This window comes from Crotalus tigris, unplaced genomic scaffold (genome assembly GCF_016545835.1).
Source record: "Crotalus tigris isolate CLP2741 ecotype Arizona unplaced genomic scaffold, ASM1654583v1 scf7180000024307.1902530, whole genome shotgun sequence".
Classification (NCBI taxonomy): Eukaryota; Metazoa; Chordata; class Lepidosauria; order Squamata; family Viperidae; genus Crotalus; species Crotalus tigris.
In genome coordinates this window covers 1,020,998-1,036,309 of record NW_024100479.1, presented here as the reverse complement: position 1 = coordinate 1,036,309, position 15,312 = coordinate 1,020,998, and the positions used below count along the sequence as shown (strand labels likewise).

General features: G+C 39.2%; 1 protein-coding gene across 3 annotated transcripts in view; it reads right to left on the bottom strand.

Annotated features, from left to right (window-relative positions):
* PKN2 (protein kinase N2) overlaps positions 1-15,312 on the bottom strand; it is a 61,943-nt gene that overhangs the window by 5,675 nt on the left and 40,956 nt on the right. For all 3 annotated transcript variants that reach the window (XM_039324719.1, XM_039324721.1, XM_039324718.1), the window contains 11 exons: positions 12,109-12,218; positions 10,319-10,462; positions 10,146-10,221; positions 9,261-9,435; positions 8,956-9,082; positions 7,206-7,333; positions 6,955-7,030; positions 6,653-6,744; positions 4,597-4,773; positions 718-780; positions 224-300 (listed from right to left, as the gene is read on the bottom strand). In XM_039324719.1, coding sequence (XP_039180653.1) covers positions 224-300; positions 718-780; positions 4,597-4,773; positions 6,653-6,744; positions 6,955-7,030; positions 7,206-7,333; positions 8,956-9,082; positions 9,261-9,435; positions 10,146-10,221; positions 10,319-10,462; positions 12,109-12,218 — 1,245 coding nt within the window. The remainder of the gene's footprint in view (positions 1-223; positions 301-717; positions 781-4,596; positions 4,774-6,652; positions 6,745-6,954; positions 7,031-7,205; positions 7,334-8,955; positions 9,083-9,260; positions 9,436-10,145; positions 10,222-10,318; positions 10,463-12,108; positions 12,219-15,312) is intronic.

The following is a 15,312-nucleotide window of genomic DNA, read 5'->3' as shown; positions in this document are numbered from 1 at the left end:
TTGCTGTCATAAAACAGTGCAGTTACATGGCATCACACTTTTTGACTGTGTCACTTAGCAACAGAAGTTGCTGGTCCCAGTTACTGTAATTAAGGACTGCCTGAAACACATTCCATTCTTATCAACTTCCTGCTGGTGGGAAAAGTTGCTATCTGCAATCCCCACAACATGTTTGAGTAGTAGAGGAAATATTATCAGCCATTTTAAAAAAAAAAAAACTTGCCTTCCTTGCAGAGACCAAAGTCAGCTATTTTAACAAAGCCTTCTGTATCCAGCAACAGGTTATCCAGCTTTAGATCTCTACCAAAGAAATAAAAGTTAAAGAAAATTAGTAAAACAACAAAAACAACCCAACTATGTAATTGCTAAGCTATAGTGCCTGCCTTCCCCAGGCTGGGTGCCTGACCTATGGAATGGAGAATCTTAGAATTTGCAGCAATAGCCATACTGACTAAAGTCTGCACATCTGGAAGTTACCCAATCTGCTGAAGGCTACTTTAGAGAAAGTACCACTTGCAAAGATGTACTAATTCTTAATGTTTCCTTTTTTTCAATCTGAACAGATCTTAGTAATGTACAAACATCCAATAGCATTAATTTCTTCTAGCAAAGACAAGGAACAATTTTATTAATCATAATGACAGCAGCGTTAAGCCAGATTCACATACATAGCGGGACATAAAATGAAATGGAATGCTACATTTTGGAAATACTTACCTGTAAACTATCCTGTGTTCATGTAAATATTGCAGGCCAAGAACTACACATGCAGCATAAAATCTGTTTGGAGAGAAGTACAATGTTTCAGTGCTCATCAATTTTGCATATTTATTTACACTATTGCAAAGAATAACTGTTAACAGTTGAGACCCAAATCACACCATCCATGTGAGAGTAGAGTAGGAATCTTTTTTTTTCCTGACTCCCAGTGCTCAAAGGATGAAGGAGCAGCCATGAACTGGGTGTGTCTTCTATGTTCCAGATCTCTTTGGGGAAGCTATCAATGTAGCCATCCTTCCAATATCAGGAGATTCCCATGCAAGGAAATGCTGTCTGTCAATTGGGGCACATTTCCATTATGCTTGCTGTGGAAATTTTGGACTCAAAAATTCAGGTCCCATCCTGATTCTTGTCTAAGGGAATTGCCTCCTTGCCTTCCTTGAAGGTAGGTGAAACTACTGACCGAGAAAGAGCAATATAGCTTGTTAATGTTTCTCAAAGAAAAAATATCCTTCTTCTATTAATAGAAGACCCAAAGAAAGATGGCTTATCCTTTGTGGTCCTAGGGCAGTGATGGCGAACCTTTTAGAGACCGAGTGCCCAAAAACCAGCCCGCTCCCCGCTCCGCCCGCCTGCTCCCACCCTGCTCCGCCCTCACCCCGCCCACCCTCAGGGCCATCCACGGCACGCCGCAGATCACCCAGGCAGCCCTGCAGCACCATGGTGGCCATGCCCCCTACCCACACCTCGCAGCATTATCTGCTGCCCAGCTGCCATGTGCTTGGCTGTGCTGCTCCGCACGGACCGCACCCAGGGGTGACTCTTCTCCGGAGGGACTGCTGGTGAGCAGGGGGCTACGGGGGGAGGCAGGGCTGGGGCGACAGCGTGCATGCCCACAGAGAGGGCTCCGAGTGCCGCCTTTGGCACTAGTGCCCTAGGTTCGCCACCACTGTCCTAGGGATTAAATCCTGGTAAATGAGGAAACATTAGAACAGATTCTTACAATGGCATTTGGTATTTATGCAGGTTATTGTCTTGCTATTGTATTTTATTCTCTTTTCTTTTTCTTTTTGGTGCCTTTTGAGTCAGTATTGACTCCTGGCAACTGTCTGGAGAGATCCCTGCAGTTTTATTGACAAAACTTTCAGAAGTAGTTTGCCATTGCCAGCTTCCAAAGCCTAAGGAAGCATAACTGGCCTAAGGTCACCTAGCTGGCTAGTGCCTAAGTTAGAAGTAGAATTCTATGTTATTAGGACACAACTTCCACTTGAAGAACACTAAGAAGCTACGGCTGGTTCAAAATGCAACAGTGTGAGCAGCGACGGATGCCGCTTGCTGTGCCCATATGTTACCATTCCTACCTGAGCTGCACCAGTTGCCAGTTGCCTTCTGAGTGCAAATCAAGGTGCTGGTAAATACCTATAAGGCTCTGTATGGCACAGGGCCTGAGCATCTGAGAGACCATTTAGCTCTTTTCAGCCCAACCAGTACTTCCAGCAGAATAGGTGTATTCCAGGTTTGCTTCATTAAACACTGATATTTTGTGGGACCTAGGAGGCATGCCTTCCCTCTTGCAGCCCTCAGCCTCTGGAACAAAGGTTAAGGATGGCACCCTCTTTCGTGGGGCTGAAGTTTATTATTTGCTCAGTGGCCGTGTTGTGTTTTGTGGCTTATGTTATTAGGGCATGTCAGTCTGCACTACCTGTTGATTTAATGTTTTAGCTGTTTTATGAGTTCTATATGCTGCTCAAGTGTCCACTGGGGGTAGGTGTCCAATAAATATAAGTAAGTAAGTAAGTAAATAAATAAAACACGACTCTCAAAATACTGCTTAAAAAGCTTGTTGTGATAGCCATAGTCATGCTATGCTTTCATTTGTCTACGGATCGTATTCCGTAAATGTCTATATTTCAACAGGGATTGTTACTAAACGTTCTGTCTTCCCAATCAGAGAAAGTAGCAGAAGCCGCCCATATTTCAGGCGCCTTCTCTCAACTGAAATAAAGAAACTTGCATTGTAAGTCCAATGTTCCACTTCACTTGTCATGAAAATTTAGCTTTTTAAAGCTAAGGACCTGCTCTGATGGGTGGAACTAAAGATTCTAGTAGAGGACAAAACAGACCCCACAAGCTTAAATCTGATAATTTCTAACCCAACCGTGTGAAATTATTTTTGTTTTTTAAGCTCTAGAAACCTGTCACCACCCAAAGGCAATCGTCAACAGTTATTTTATTCCAGGAAGTAAAAAGTTCCTTTTGTTCAGGCTTTATGCCCCAAGGATCATGTTAACCTTGCCAGATAATAAATACTGCCTAATCTAGTGCAGTGTTTCCCAAACTTGACAATTTTAAGGCATGTGGACTTCAACTACCAGAATTCCACAGCCAGCAATGCTGGCTGTGGAATTCTGGGAGTTGAAGTCCACATGCCTTAAAATTGTCAAGTTTGGGAAACACTGATCTAGTGGATAGTCAACTTGGCTAATATTTTTTTTAAACAAAAGTCAAATACAAATGTAAAAAACACAGGTTAAATTAAGAAACATAGGCTCTCAAATATTTAATGGAAATAGTGCTATACTTTGCACAACGGAAATGGGAACCGTGGAGGACACTCTTATTACATGTAGGATCCTGGAAGTAAAATTAATGAGCAAAGTCCCAATTCCTTTTACATGTGTTTACTTGGAATTGTCTGATCAGGCCTTGAAAGTTTATGGCATTACACATATATTTCATGCTAACAGGACATATTTATTTATTTATTTACACGTAGTCCTCAACTTAAGACCACATTTGAACCCAAAGTTTCTGTTGCTAAGCAAGACAGTTGTTAAGTGAGTTTTGTGCCTTTTTACGACCTTTCTTGTCACAGTTGTTAAGTTTGTAACACTGTTGTTAAGTGAATCTGGCTTCCCCATTGATTTTGCTTGTCAGAAGGTCGCAAAAGGGAACACATGACCTTGGGACACTGCAATCGTCATAAATACATGCCTGTTGCCAAACATCTAAATTTTGATCACTTACCCATGGGGATACTGCAATGATTGGAAGTACTAAAAACGGTCATAAGTCACTTTTTTCAGTGCTGTTATAACTTTGAACAGTCATTAAATGAACTGTTTTAAGTTGAGGACTATCTATATTTGATTTATATAGCTGCCTATCTCAGCAAACGATTCTGAGCAGCTCACAATTCAAAACTTATGTTGCAAACATTTTAAAACAATAAAAACAGTAAAAAGCATTAAAACTGTAAAAACATCCAAGCATCTAACTCAGTGGTTCTCAACCTTTTTAATGCCGTGACCCCCAACCGGTCGTAAGTCGAGGACTACTCAACCGGTCGTAAGTCGAGGACTACTCAACTGGTGCAGCACCGTTTGCAGAATGGGACTTTTGGCGGGCTCAGCAGGGCAGAGACAGCCTGGACAATTCCTATTGGCTTTTGAAAGCCAATAGAATTAGACTCTATTCAAGAGAGTCTATTCTATTGGCTTTCAAAAGCCAATAGAATAAAAGGGAGTAGCACAGCTAAGGAAAAGGGGGAAAAAATGGCGGACTGCGTTGTTTGGCGATCCCCGTGAAATGGTCATTTGACCCCAAATGGGGTCCCGACCCAGAGGTTGAGAACCACTGGTCTAACTCATAGGACATCTCTCATTGCAATTACAAATGAGATGCCTTCATCAAAGTTACAGCTGATCATTACTGACTTAAACGAACTTCGGAAGAGTCAGGTGTCTTCTAATCTAAACACAGTTAAGCAAGAAGTCAAAGTCACGTTCTCACTAGTTCTCAGTATTCTCACTAGGAAGTTCCAAAAATTGATTAATTTACAAGATATTGGAGATGGTATGAAGGCTCAAAACTTACACTGCTCTGGGTTCAGAAAAGACATCAGTGTGTATGTGCATCATGAGATCCCCGCCAGCAGCGTATTCCATTACAAAGCACACATGATCTTTGGTTTGAAAACAGGCAAAGAGGTTCACCAAAAATGGGTGTCTTACATTGTTCACAGTTTCAAAAATTCGCTTTTCACACATGAGACTGAGAGCAGAAAGAAAGAAAAAAAAGTAATGTGACTTGTTTTATCTTTAGTATATCAGAAAAAGAAGTTAGAAGAAAAAGCAGATCAATGCATGTAACCTTATATAAAAGATCAAAAACACATGGTTAAAATAAATGACAAAATTATATTGAGCTTCCCAAAAACAGCCCTTAGAGGCTTATTGTATAATAATTATACCCCTAATGCCTTTTAGGTGTCAATCCCCCGGTAAATCAAAAAGTTGTAATTCCTAGGCAAAAAGATACTTGAAAAGTAAATGCAGAAGCTTAGTTTATATATATTTATATTATATATTATTATTGTCATGGTTCCAACAGATAGAAACTAATAAAGCAGAAATTATACTATTAATTACATACTCTGCTGTACTACATTACATTACACTACATTCAGTATAACAGACATATATAAGTATACATGTAAATAATCCATAGAAAAGAGCATTCAGGCTCATAGAATTTCCACAGTGATGCAAATAAATATTAAATTTGTGTTCCTGGAAGAAGACGATATATACTCATGTTGTACATACTGAGAAAAAGAGGTAAACAGCTGTTAACACAATAATAGACTGATGCCATTTCCTGTTGACACATGCTTAGTTTACTTTACACTCTCATCCTACAGTTATTTGCAATTAAGTTCTGTTAGATATATTGTCAAATATGCATGTTTACAAATAATGGGTTCAAGGTCACATCAGTTCACACATATAAGATAGAAAAATATATACACTATACAATTGTGAATAGTGTATATATTACACTATATATACATATATACAATTCTATAAAAAAGTATTAACCCCTTTTTAGATTTTCTGAACTTTCATGTTTGTCTGTAAAGTATTATTAGAGCTTCATGTGATCCTCCTGATAATATAAAAGGAGCCTGGATGTACAAGTAATACTAACTTTAGTGCTTGTTTCATAAAGTCATTCAACATGTTTGTTTAGCCACTCCTATAGTAAAAGGAACCAATGGAGACCAATTGACCAGCATGTTCCAGCATGTTTTTTCATTCATAGAAGGCCAGAATGCAAATCCCATTGGTTCTAATACTGGATATAATACATAGTTGCCATCATTAACACTCATTAATCTTCTTTACCCTGAATTCCTCTGCTTTTAAAACTGTCCAAATGGGCAATTATCAGCAAATGTTCTAACAACCAATTCAACATTAGCCCTTATCCTTTTATCTGATCATTCAGCTTGATTGTAGTAATAAGAAAAAAGGAAATATTCTTTCTTCCCAGAGCACACTAGTTTTTATTTACCTCAATTGTTTATGTACTTGCATTTTTCTAAGTTAATGAAACCTAAACACTACAGTGAGGTATTGTATGTACTCAATTTTTTAAAATTATCTTTTTCTACAATTTATTTTATTCTACAGTATTTTTTAAATGTGTGATGACTAAAGGCGTGAATAAAATAAAACTTTATTCCAAATGTGCTTTGTCCATAGATTTGCATATACTGACTATAATGTTGACAATTAAACATTATTTTTAATAATGCATCTCAGGAAGCCTTTTTCATAGTAGTCACAAACTGGATCAATATTTTTAACTGAAGTGTTCAACTTCGCAGGAAAGTCTTTTAAGTTAGGGTTGTTTTTTTTCTTACCATATGTCACTTTATACAATGAACTTTATCTTTTCAATGCGAATTCACATAAATTTAGAAAAATCCTTTGGAACCGTTTGCTATAATTTCTTATTTTCTGCATCATCCACAAATCTTACCGTTTCACTAGTCACCCCTAATTCCAGTCTGTTTCTGAATAACAACTTAAAACTGAGACAATTAAAAACATATTCATACTTAATTATTACTCTCCTTTATACCAACCTGTCTACTTCATCTCGAGCAACAATGTCTCCTTTTTTTAAGGCTTTAATAGCAAACATTTCATTAGTGTTTTTATACTCGGCCAACAGGACCTGAAATACAAAACAGCGTGTTTTTATTGTTTAAAAAAATCTTATTGGTTTAATATTTCATTTAGATTTATAATCATTTTTAAATGGACACAAATTCACACACAGATTCTCTAAACATACTAAAATCAAGTGGGCCTCAAGCATAGCTATGCAGATACAGAAGTACGTATGTCAAATTCACAAAATTGTAATTTTAGCTCTCACAGGTACCTTTCCAAAATGTCCTCTACCCAGAACAGCACAACATCGGAAATCTTGTAAACTAAACTGAAATCTCTGTTGTGTTCTGAAATACACAAATTAAAAAAAAAATGAGAATCCAGTCCTCATTGAGAATACTAAGGCAAAGTAGTTTGCATTCTCTGGGAAGGCTCCCATCAATGTATCTGCAAGGCACAATTTTTTGCATAGCCTTATTCAGCATGAAGCTATAGTCATATAAAAGCAAAACAGCAGCTTACCTTCTATCTTCAGGTATTTGTTTATACTCAGTATCGGAATTTGAAATCTGAGTCTCACAAATAATTTCTGGTTGAAATTTTGGAACAAAATCATTTTTGTCATTCTCAAAATCAAATGTTTCCACATCCTGTGAAAATTTGAGAAACAAATAAAAAAGAAAGATTAAAAAATATGCCAGAAATTTGAGAAGTGTGCTTAATTTAGAAAAGTAGAACCAGAGTGGTAGTTTTTTTCAGAGGCATAATTTGAAAAATCATCTATAAAAACTACTTTTGCTACATTTCTACGCTTCTATAAAAATTAGAAAGTTAACCAGATCCCAAAACAGGAAAAGTTTAAGGCAATCTAGAAAGCTCCCCAAACCTACATACAAACTATACATACCTAACCTACAAACCTACATACATCTATATCCATATCTATGTTATCTATCTCTTATTCACATGTACTGTATACGAAGAAGAAAAACTATGAAGTATTTCTCCATTATGGAAGCTTCTCTTTTATGGCCGTATATTGAAAGAACATTACTATAGCTATGAATGACTGGGCCTGTTGTTATTTATAAGCTTCTTTTAGGCCATCTTTTAAAATATTGTGCACACTCTTATGGGAGACTCGACTGTCTCTCTCTTCCCATATCTGCACCACCACAAAAATATGCATCTGAACATTCTCGGTGCTGCCCTCCAAATATTGGAACATTCTTCCACTATTGCTGGCATCTATTTTTATCTGACTAGATTTTTAAAGGGTCTTCATTATGAAGTGAATACACACACACACAAGTACACACACACAGGTGCAATACAAATTTAATCAAGCAACCAGCTAAATTATAAGGGAAGGAAACATGCAAAACCAGTTATTTAAGCAGTCATTTATAGGAAACAACAGCTTCATGATTACACTTTTTCAAACACCAAGACCCATGAATTTATTTAATTTATTTATATTCTTCCTTTTTCTTTGAGAGATTAGTGTGGCATACTTGGGGACCTCTACTAATTCCATCCTCTCGATACCAAACCCATGAAGTTGGCTTAGCAGACAGAAAATGATCAGCTTTTGTGCAAATTATAAAGAATACGAGCTCGGCACCGCTGTCCTGGAAAGGAACTATAGGAAAAAAACCCATCTGAAACCCGATATTGCCTTGTGACATGGGTGCCCTAGAAACCATAGCCCCTGTTTTTCTGTACTGAGAGGTCTATTGGGACATTTGCCGCTAGTTGATTATACCTCTTTTATTTAAATTTCTGGGGCACTCTGGTAGCCTTTATCTGCTCTATCTATTAAATAATAAAGATAATTTTTTTCCCTTAATTTTGCTACATTATGTGTAAAGTTCGCCCACAAATGGTTGCTTATAGTTCTGGTTGTTAAGGGACAGCTATGTGTTGTTCATTTTATTTACTGTATTTTTATTGGTCAATGACTGAAATAAAAGCTCTGTCTGTCTGTGTTCAATGGGCAACAAGGGTCTTGAGCATGGACCGCACCAGTTGGCATCCAATGTTCCGACCCCTAAACACATTGCTCAAAATGACCACAAAAAAAAAAGAACATTCATCCATCATATTCTATTTTAAGGTTGTACTTTTTTAAAAAAAATACATAGTAAATTAAACATTATTAAAACAATGGCAATAATTTATTGAACTTGTAAGCTGCCCCAATTCATAATAATCCTGGACAGCTCACATCAAGCAAAGAAACGGCAACAGAATTCTCAATGAGGAGCCTTGCCTGAGTGGGAGTAGGTGGAGACTTTGGTTCAGGCGAAGGTTCACTGATTTCTCCAAGAGAAGATACACGTGGAGGACAGGTGGGTTCAGGGTCAAGTTCAAACACCAATTTACCTACAGGGGAATCACTTGGGGAAAAAAAAAGTTTGCTGTAAGCCTGTTGACATATGAGCAGAATTCTACACAATTCAATTAAAAAAAAAAAAAATTCCAGTGATAAGCATCTGGTTCTTTTTTACATTGCAAATGTTTCACAGGAACTTTTAACACTTGAAATGTGTCCCTTTATTTTAGCCATTCACTTACCTGGTTGGTGAGCCTAATCCAGAAATGTGAGCATCAGCTACTGATACTGTAGCGGGCACAGAGGCCTGAGGGCTGAAGGTCCCAGTATGATTTACTGTTGGAATAGCTCTTCTCACCAACCTTCCCCAAGTGGCAATATTAATATTCATTTGCGGAGCTCTGAGAAATGTTTTGCCTGTGGATAAAGTAAACAAAGCCTAAGTAATTTCTTTATTTATCACCAAAAGCTATAACTAAATGAGAATTCATATATTCATTCATTTATTACTTGTGATGGATAAGCTGTGGATGCCGTTATTTCCTATTTTCTTTCTTTCTTTCGTACTTTCTTATTAAAGCCTTGTTGACAAATTCTGAATTATCTTTACATGAAATATTGACATATAAGAATCAATTTTTATTAATCCTAGGACAGTGATGGCAAACCTTTTAGACACCGAGTGCCCAAAAACTGGCCCCGCCCCCGCTCTACCCCCCTGCCCGCCCCTGCTCTGCCCCCCCAGCCCCTGCTCCGCCTGCCCACAGGACCACTCACTGCCCCTAGGGCCCGCCGCAGATCACCCAGGCAGCCCAGCAGCGCTATGGCGGCCACACCCTCTGCCCGCACCCTGCAGCATCAACTGCATGATAGGATGTGAGGGCAGAGTCTTGTCTACGCTGTCTAGCTGCCATGTCCTTGGCTGCGCTGCTCCATGTGGGCCACGCTCGAGGGCGAGTCTCCTTCAGGGGGGCTGCTGGAGAGGAGGGGGTCATGGGGGGAGGCAAGGCTGGGGCAACGGCATGTGTGCCCACAGAGAGGGCTCCGAGTGCCGCCTCTGGCACCTGTGTCACAGGTTCGCCACCACTGTCCTAGGACCAAGTGCTAAAGCTATAAAAACACCTCACCTTGTTGCTTGGAGAAAATTTTCTTTTGTCTCTGAAGTTTTGGTCTCCTTTCAATAACAGGATTAAAAAACGTAACCTGCAATTCAGGCAATAGGTTTTAGAAGGTAGACTAATACTTTTTGGAAACAGGACTTCAAAAGACTTGAATATTTACTAAAAGTAATTGCCCTTACCTCTGCAAACAAAGTACCCTGAGGTTCAAGATACAGACACATTCCATGTCGCTGATTATCCAAGAAGTCTTCTAACCTCAGAAATTTCACGGCACACAAAGATCTCCAATCACGCCAATAAACAGAAATCTCTAACTCGCGTGACTGAAGAATAATAAGAAACAAACCCATGCTCAGTTTTTATATTTACCAGATTTGAGCAGACCTAGCTGGAAATATTCTTACACCAGAATCACCCTAGCTCGGGAATAGATGGCTTTAACAATGGAAGAAACCACCTTTCTTTTCTGCCCACATGATCTAATTAATTCATTTATTTACCTGCTGCTTCCAAGCTAGCGCAGCACTGCATAAACTAGCTCAGGAGTTATATCCATGAAATGAATGGCCAGCAATGTGATAAAAAATTCCAATGCTGTTACTGAGAATCATCAGAAACTAGAAAGGAATCTTTTTTTGCTTCTGTGTATTGAATCAGTCATAATTAGGATGTAAAGGATATTATTTATGCAATTCTCAAAATGTTCGAGACTCTTTAAAAATAACTAACACAAAAAACTCGAACCTATAAAAGCTGGGTTGGCACGTGGAAGGCTAGACTAGAATAATTTATGATCTGCAGTCCTAATGCCGGATAAATGTAAACTACTCTATATTAATTCCAAAAGCAACAGTTTACCTTACAGTGAAGACTAATAACGTGTGTAGGCGTACCAAACAAGATGCAAGGATAGGGGATAGCTACATTTCAGTTTGCTGCTCTTCCCATTCTTCTACCCCCCAAACCCTTCCCATCACAGATACTGTATCCCATTATGTAACATGTAGAGCCATTTCTCATGACCTCAAAGGACCCAAGGCCTCTTTATATACAGATTGGGTCATATTATTTGTCATATTATAGCTGCTACTCAGACCTCTTCCACATAAGAGAAAATAAAAACTTAAGGGAGATTTTAACATACAGTTCAATGTTATTTTCTATTATTATTATTTTTTAATAAAAACTTCCTGCCCTGAACTCATATCCCATACATCCATTTGGAGTAGATTTAAGTATATACGAGCAAAGCTAAAAAATCATATTGAGAAGAGCCTCTGCACACATGCCAAATGTCAGTTGCCTTTCACTGTCTTACACAGATTGGCCGACAGACTTTGGCAGGGCAAGAGGTTGTTTATTTTAGGATTGTTTGATTGACTAGATATGAGAAAATATTTTCACCGTCAAAGAACTTGATCTTTTTGTCTCTGTTTCAGGAAATCTATTTCCTGACTTCATCAAATAAAATAAGTTTTTTAAAAAATCTCTCTATATATATATATATATAGAGAGAGAGAGAGACAAGTCACTAAAATTTCTTGTGAAATGCTGCCAAACATACGACCTACATTTTACAACATTTTAACTTCACTCCAAGAACGAATTGTTTCAACAGTTGCAACTGCTTTACAAGAGTAGATACAATTAGCTAAAACATCTCTCAAATCCTCTATACGTTTTTACTACAGGACTTTACCTAATATCACAAGAAGCACTTACAAATGATGTGTTGCAAATGCTACGAGCATAGTGATGCAGAATACTAAAGATGTATGGCTGGAATGCGCTTCTGCTCATGGAAGTACCATCTCAAATTTTCGCCCTTGTTTCAGGGAGAGGGAAGGCTAAAAATGTTCTCTTCCGTTCAGGAAACGGGAGCTACATTCCAAGTCAGAATTTCTCTCTAGGCACGAGCAGCCATTTGCTCAACTGGCAATCCTGGTAAACTTATTAAAGAGGTCCTTACTCTGTCTAGTTCCAGCGTAAATTTCTGGTCCCAGGACTGATTGGAAATAGGCTTCCAGCTAGTTTGATCAACAACAGTGTTGTCCAATTTCAAAACAGCACAGATTTCATCTGTAAGCAAATTAAATAAATTCAGTTTAGAATGTTAAGACGGCATTCCAAAAACAGTTAACAGAAGCAGCCCCGATAATGAGGAATAACTAGAAAGCGGTTAAAATATGTTCAAAAAAATATATAAGCAAAGCACAAAATTCTACTTAGTCTGAAGAGTAATGACAATCTTTGTTTAGGACAGGTTAACCTACAGCAATAATGGCGGACGAAAATTCTCAGTGTGAATGTTCAATGTCACTGTGTGCAAAGCTCAAATGCTTTCCAAACTATGGCCCTGCGTTTTTCCCCCTTCTCTCAGTAGAAGAAACCACAGCTATTTCCTTTTTCTCTCAACCTTTCCTAGAAAGAAAGATAAAATGTTGGCTCCTTGTGTCTCCATATACCGATAGTCCTCCACCTAGAACCATTTGTTCAGCAACCGTCTGAGGTTACACGCCAGTGCTGAAAAATGGGACTTACGAGCCATGCTTGAAATTCAGCCATTGCAATGGTCCCTCGTGGGTGAACAAAACCTGGGTGCTTGTGCAGGCCACCAGAACTCAGGACTGCAGGGGGTGCTCCAAATCTTCTCACCTGCCCACCTTCCCCTTCTCTGCCCTTTGCCTTGTGGGTCAGCCAGCAGCCCCAGAACCAGGGGCATCCTCATCTCTATCCCTCTCCTTTCCCTACTCATAAAGATCAGTTCTGGATCAGGATTAGAAAGTGATCGGGAAGTGGAGGAGATGGAGGATGGCTAGAGATTAGCCTGCCTCTTGCAAGCAAATTGGAGGCCAAAGGGATTTTGGCAGGGCATCTCCAACATGCTTTTCTCGCCTATTGTCGCACTTGTTTTCCTGACTTCCAGATACAACTTCACAGCGAATGAAGAGGCAGGCTGGAGGCATGTGGAAGTGAAAGTCCTCGATGTGAGGAGTAAGAAAAACCAAGGGGTGCCAAAGTTAATTTTAAACTCATCTGATTGGAGGGTAATGGCCGAGGTGCTGTGAAGTAATGTTTTCCAGCCCAATGTTAAAGAACAGAAGGCACACATAGGAGGTGAGAAGAAGTTTGCTTATCAGCAGCAATGTGTGCCTTGCTGTGCCTGTAGCTTCCTGGGGCATGGCAAGCAGCCGCAGAGCTGCTTCTGGTTCTGGGGATGCCTGCTGACCCACAAGGCAGGGTGCAGGAAGCTAAAAGGTAGAGATGGGGGTGGGGAGAGACAGTGCCTTACTGAGACTTGGGGCTCTGAGGGACCAAACTGGAATGGCTTGGATCGGGATGGATAATTGCTTAACAACCCATGATTCTCAGTTCACTACAACGGGGATTGCTATCGTAAGTTGTTGGAAGCTGTGTGATGACTCACTTTATGATTGCACCCACTTACAATGACATTCCGGGTCCCAACTGTGGTCGTAAGTCAAAGACTACCTGTGTACCCTGCAATTTCTACATTTGCACCATGAATGCTGGGATTCTTGGCAAGCAATTCTATATATCGGGGCATAGATATGAGTCCAGATTATTACCCCTCTCTTGCAATATTATCATTATGAGGTGGGAAAAGAAGACAGCAGTGAGGGAGTTGTAAAAAAAAGGACTTGGATTTTATGCTATTAATTTCATCAATCATGGAGGGTTCAATCAATACGTATTTTGAATCAACGGGGAAATATAATTCATTTTCTCATTCACTACATTTTAAAATCCAATTTTGGCTGAACTGTTCCAATATTTCTGTGGCGGCCTATGTTTTATTAGTTGCAATATCCCAATCACAGGCTCCCAACAGAAAAAAGAACTTTCCGCCCTTCAGGCATCATCAAATTAAGGATATACAAAACATTCCATTTTGTTTTTCCTTCATGATGGTTTTGTACTATACTAGACATGTACCAAAAATTGAATAGAGGGCTAGATTTATATCCTAGAAAAATTACTTCCACAAAATGGCCAGCCCAGAACAGTCAGACTGGCATGCTCCAGAGAAATAAATAGATATCCTGTTTCCTGGAATATTTTGCACATCACTGCACTGAATTATAACTCCAGCCGGCATGGCCAACTGTAGGGAGGACATCACCCAACCTAGTTTTTTTTTTTTAAATGAAGATTTTTATCAGTGGTGATTCTTGAAATAGTACTTTTGGGATTATATAATAAAAAAAAAATCATGGGTCGATAGAAAAAATTGCTCAAGACATCAGTCTGCATGAATATACTATGGCAGTGGTTTGGATATGAAGGCTTAAGGGCACAGGATGTGGGAACAGCCTGGGTACATTTCTGGTGAATTAGCTGCACTGTCACCCAACTAGTTCCCTTTCTGGGTTCTTTGATTTGGTCTCTGGGCTGGTATTCTTCTTCTTCTTCTTGTGCCATATCCATTATTGGACGTTGGCGATCATGTTGGCAATCCTGTTTTTATCAGCAGCCTCACGAAAAAGTACTGCTGAGTTTTGTCCAAACCAGTCCCTTAGATTTTGAAGCCACGATGTTCTTCTTCTGTTTGGACCTCGTTTGCCTTCAATCTTTCCCTGGAGGATTAAATGGAGTATGCCGTATTTTTCTGGGTGTCGCATCACATGTCCGAAATATTCTAACTTTCGTTTTTTAATTTGTTTTGATGATTTCCCTTAGCTTTCCCAGGCGGCTTATTACCTCATTTCTGATCTTGTCAGCCCAGCTTATACATAACAGCTGCCTGTAAATCCACATTTCAAATGCTTCTAGTCTCTTCAGGTGGCCTTCTGTCAGAGACCAACTCTCTACTCCATAGAGCAGGATAGAAAAAATATAGCATCTGGCTGGTATTGGAGACCCCAAAGTATGCTTTTGGGGGTTGGGCGATTTCAATACCTCGGGACCAAGACATAAGAGTCCATGCCTTCCATGGGCTTGTCTCATGTTATTTGTGGCATCTTATGCAGGCTGCCACACTCCAGATTATTCTGTAAACTCTGGTGTGATCATGAGGTGTTCTGGAGAGCCTACAACCATGGTCAAAATGCCTCCTGGTCCAGTTTGCAAAGTCAGAAGAAGAAAAAAAAAAAGTGGGAAAATTTTCCTAAGCAAGATAGACAAATGGTTTCTGCCACTGCTCTTTCATTAT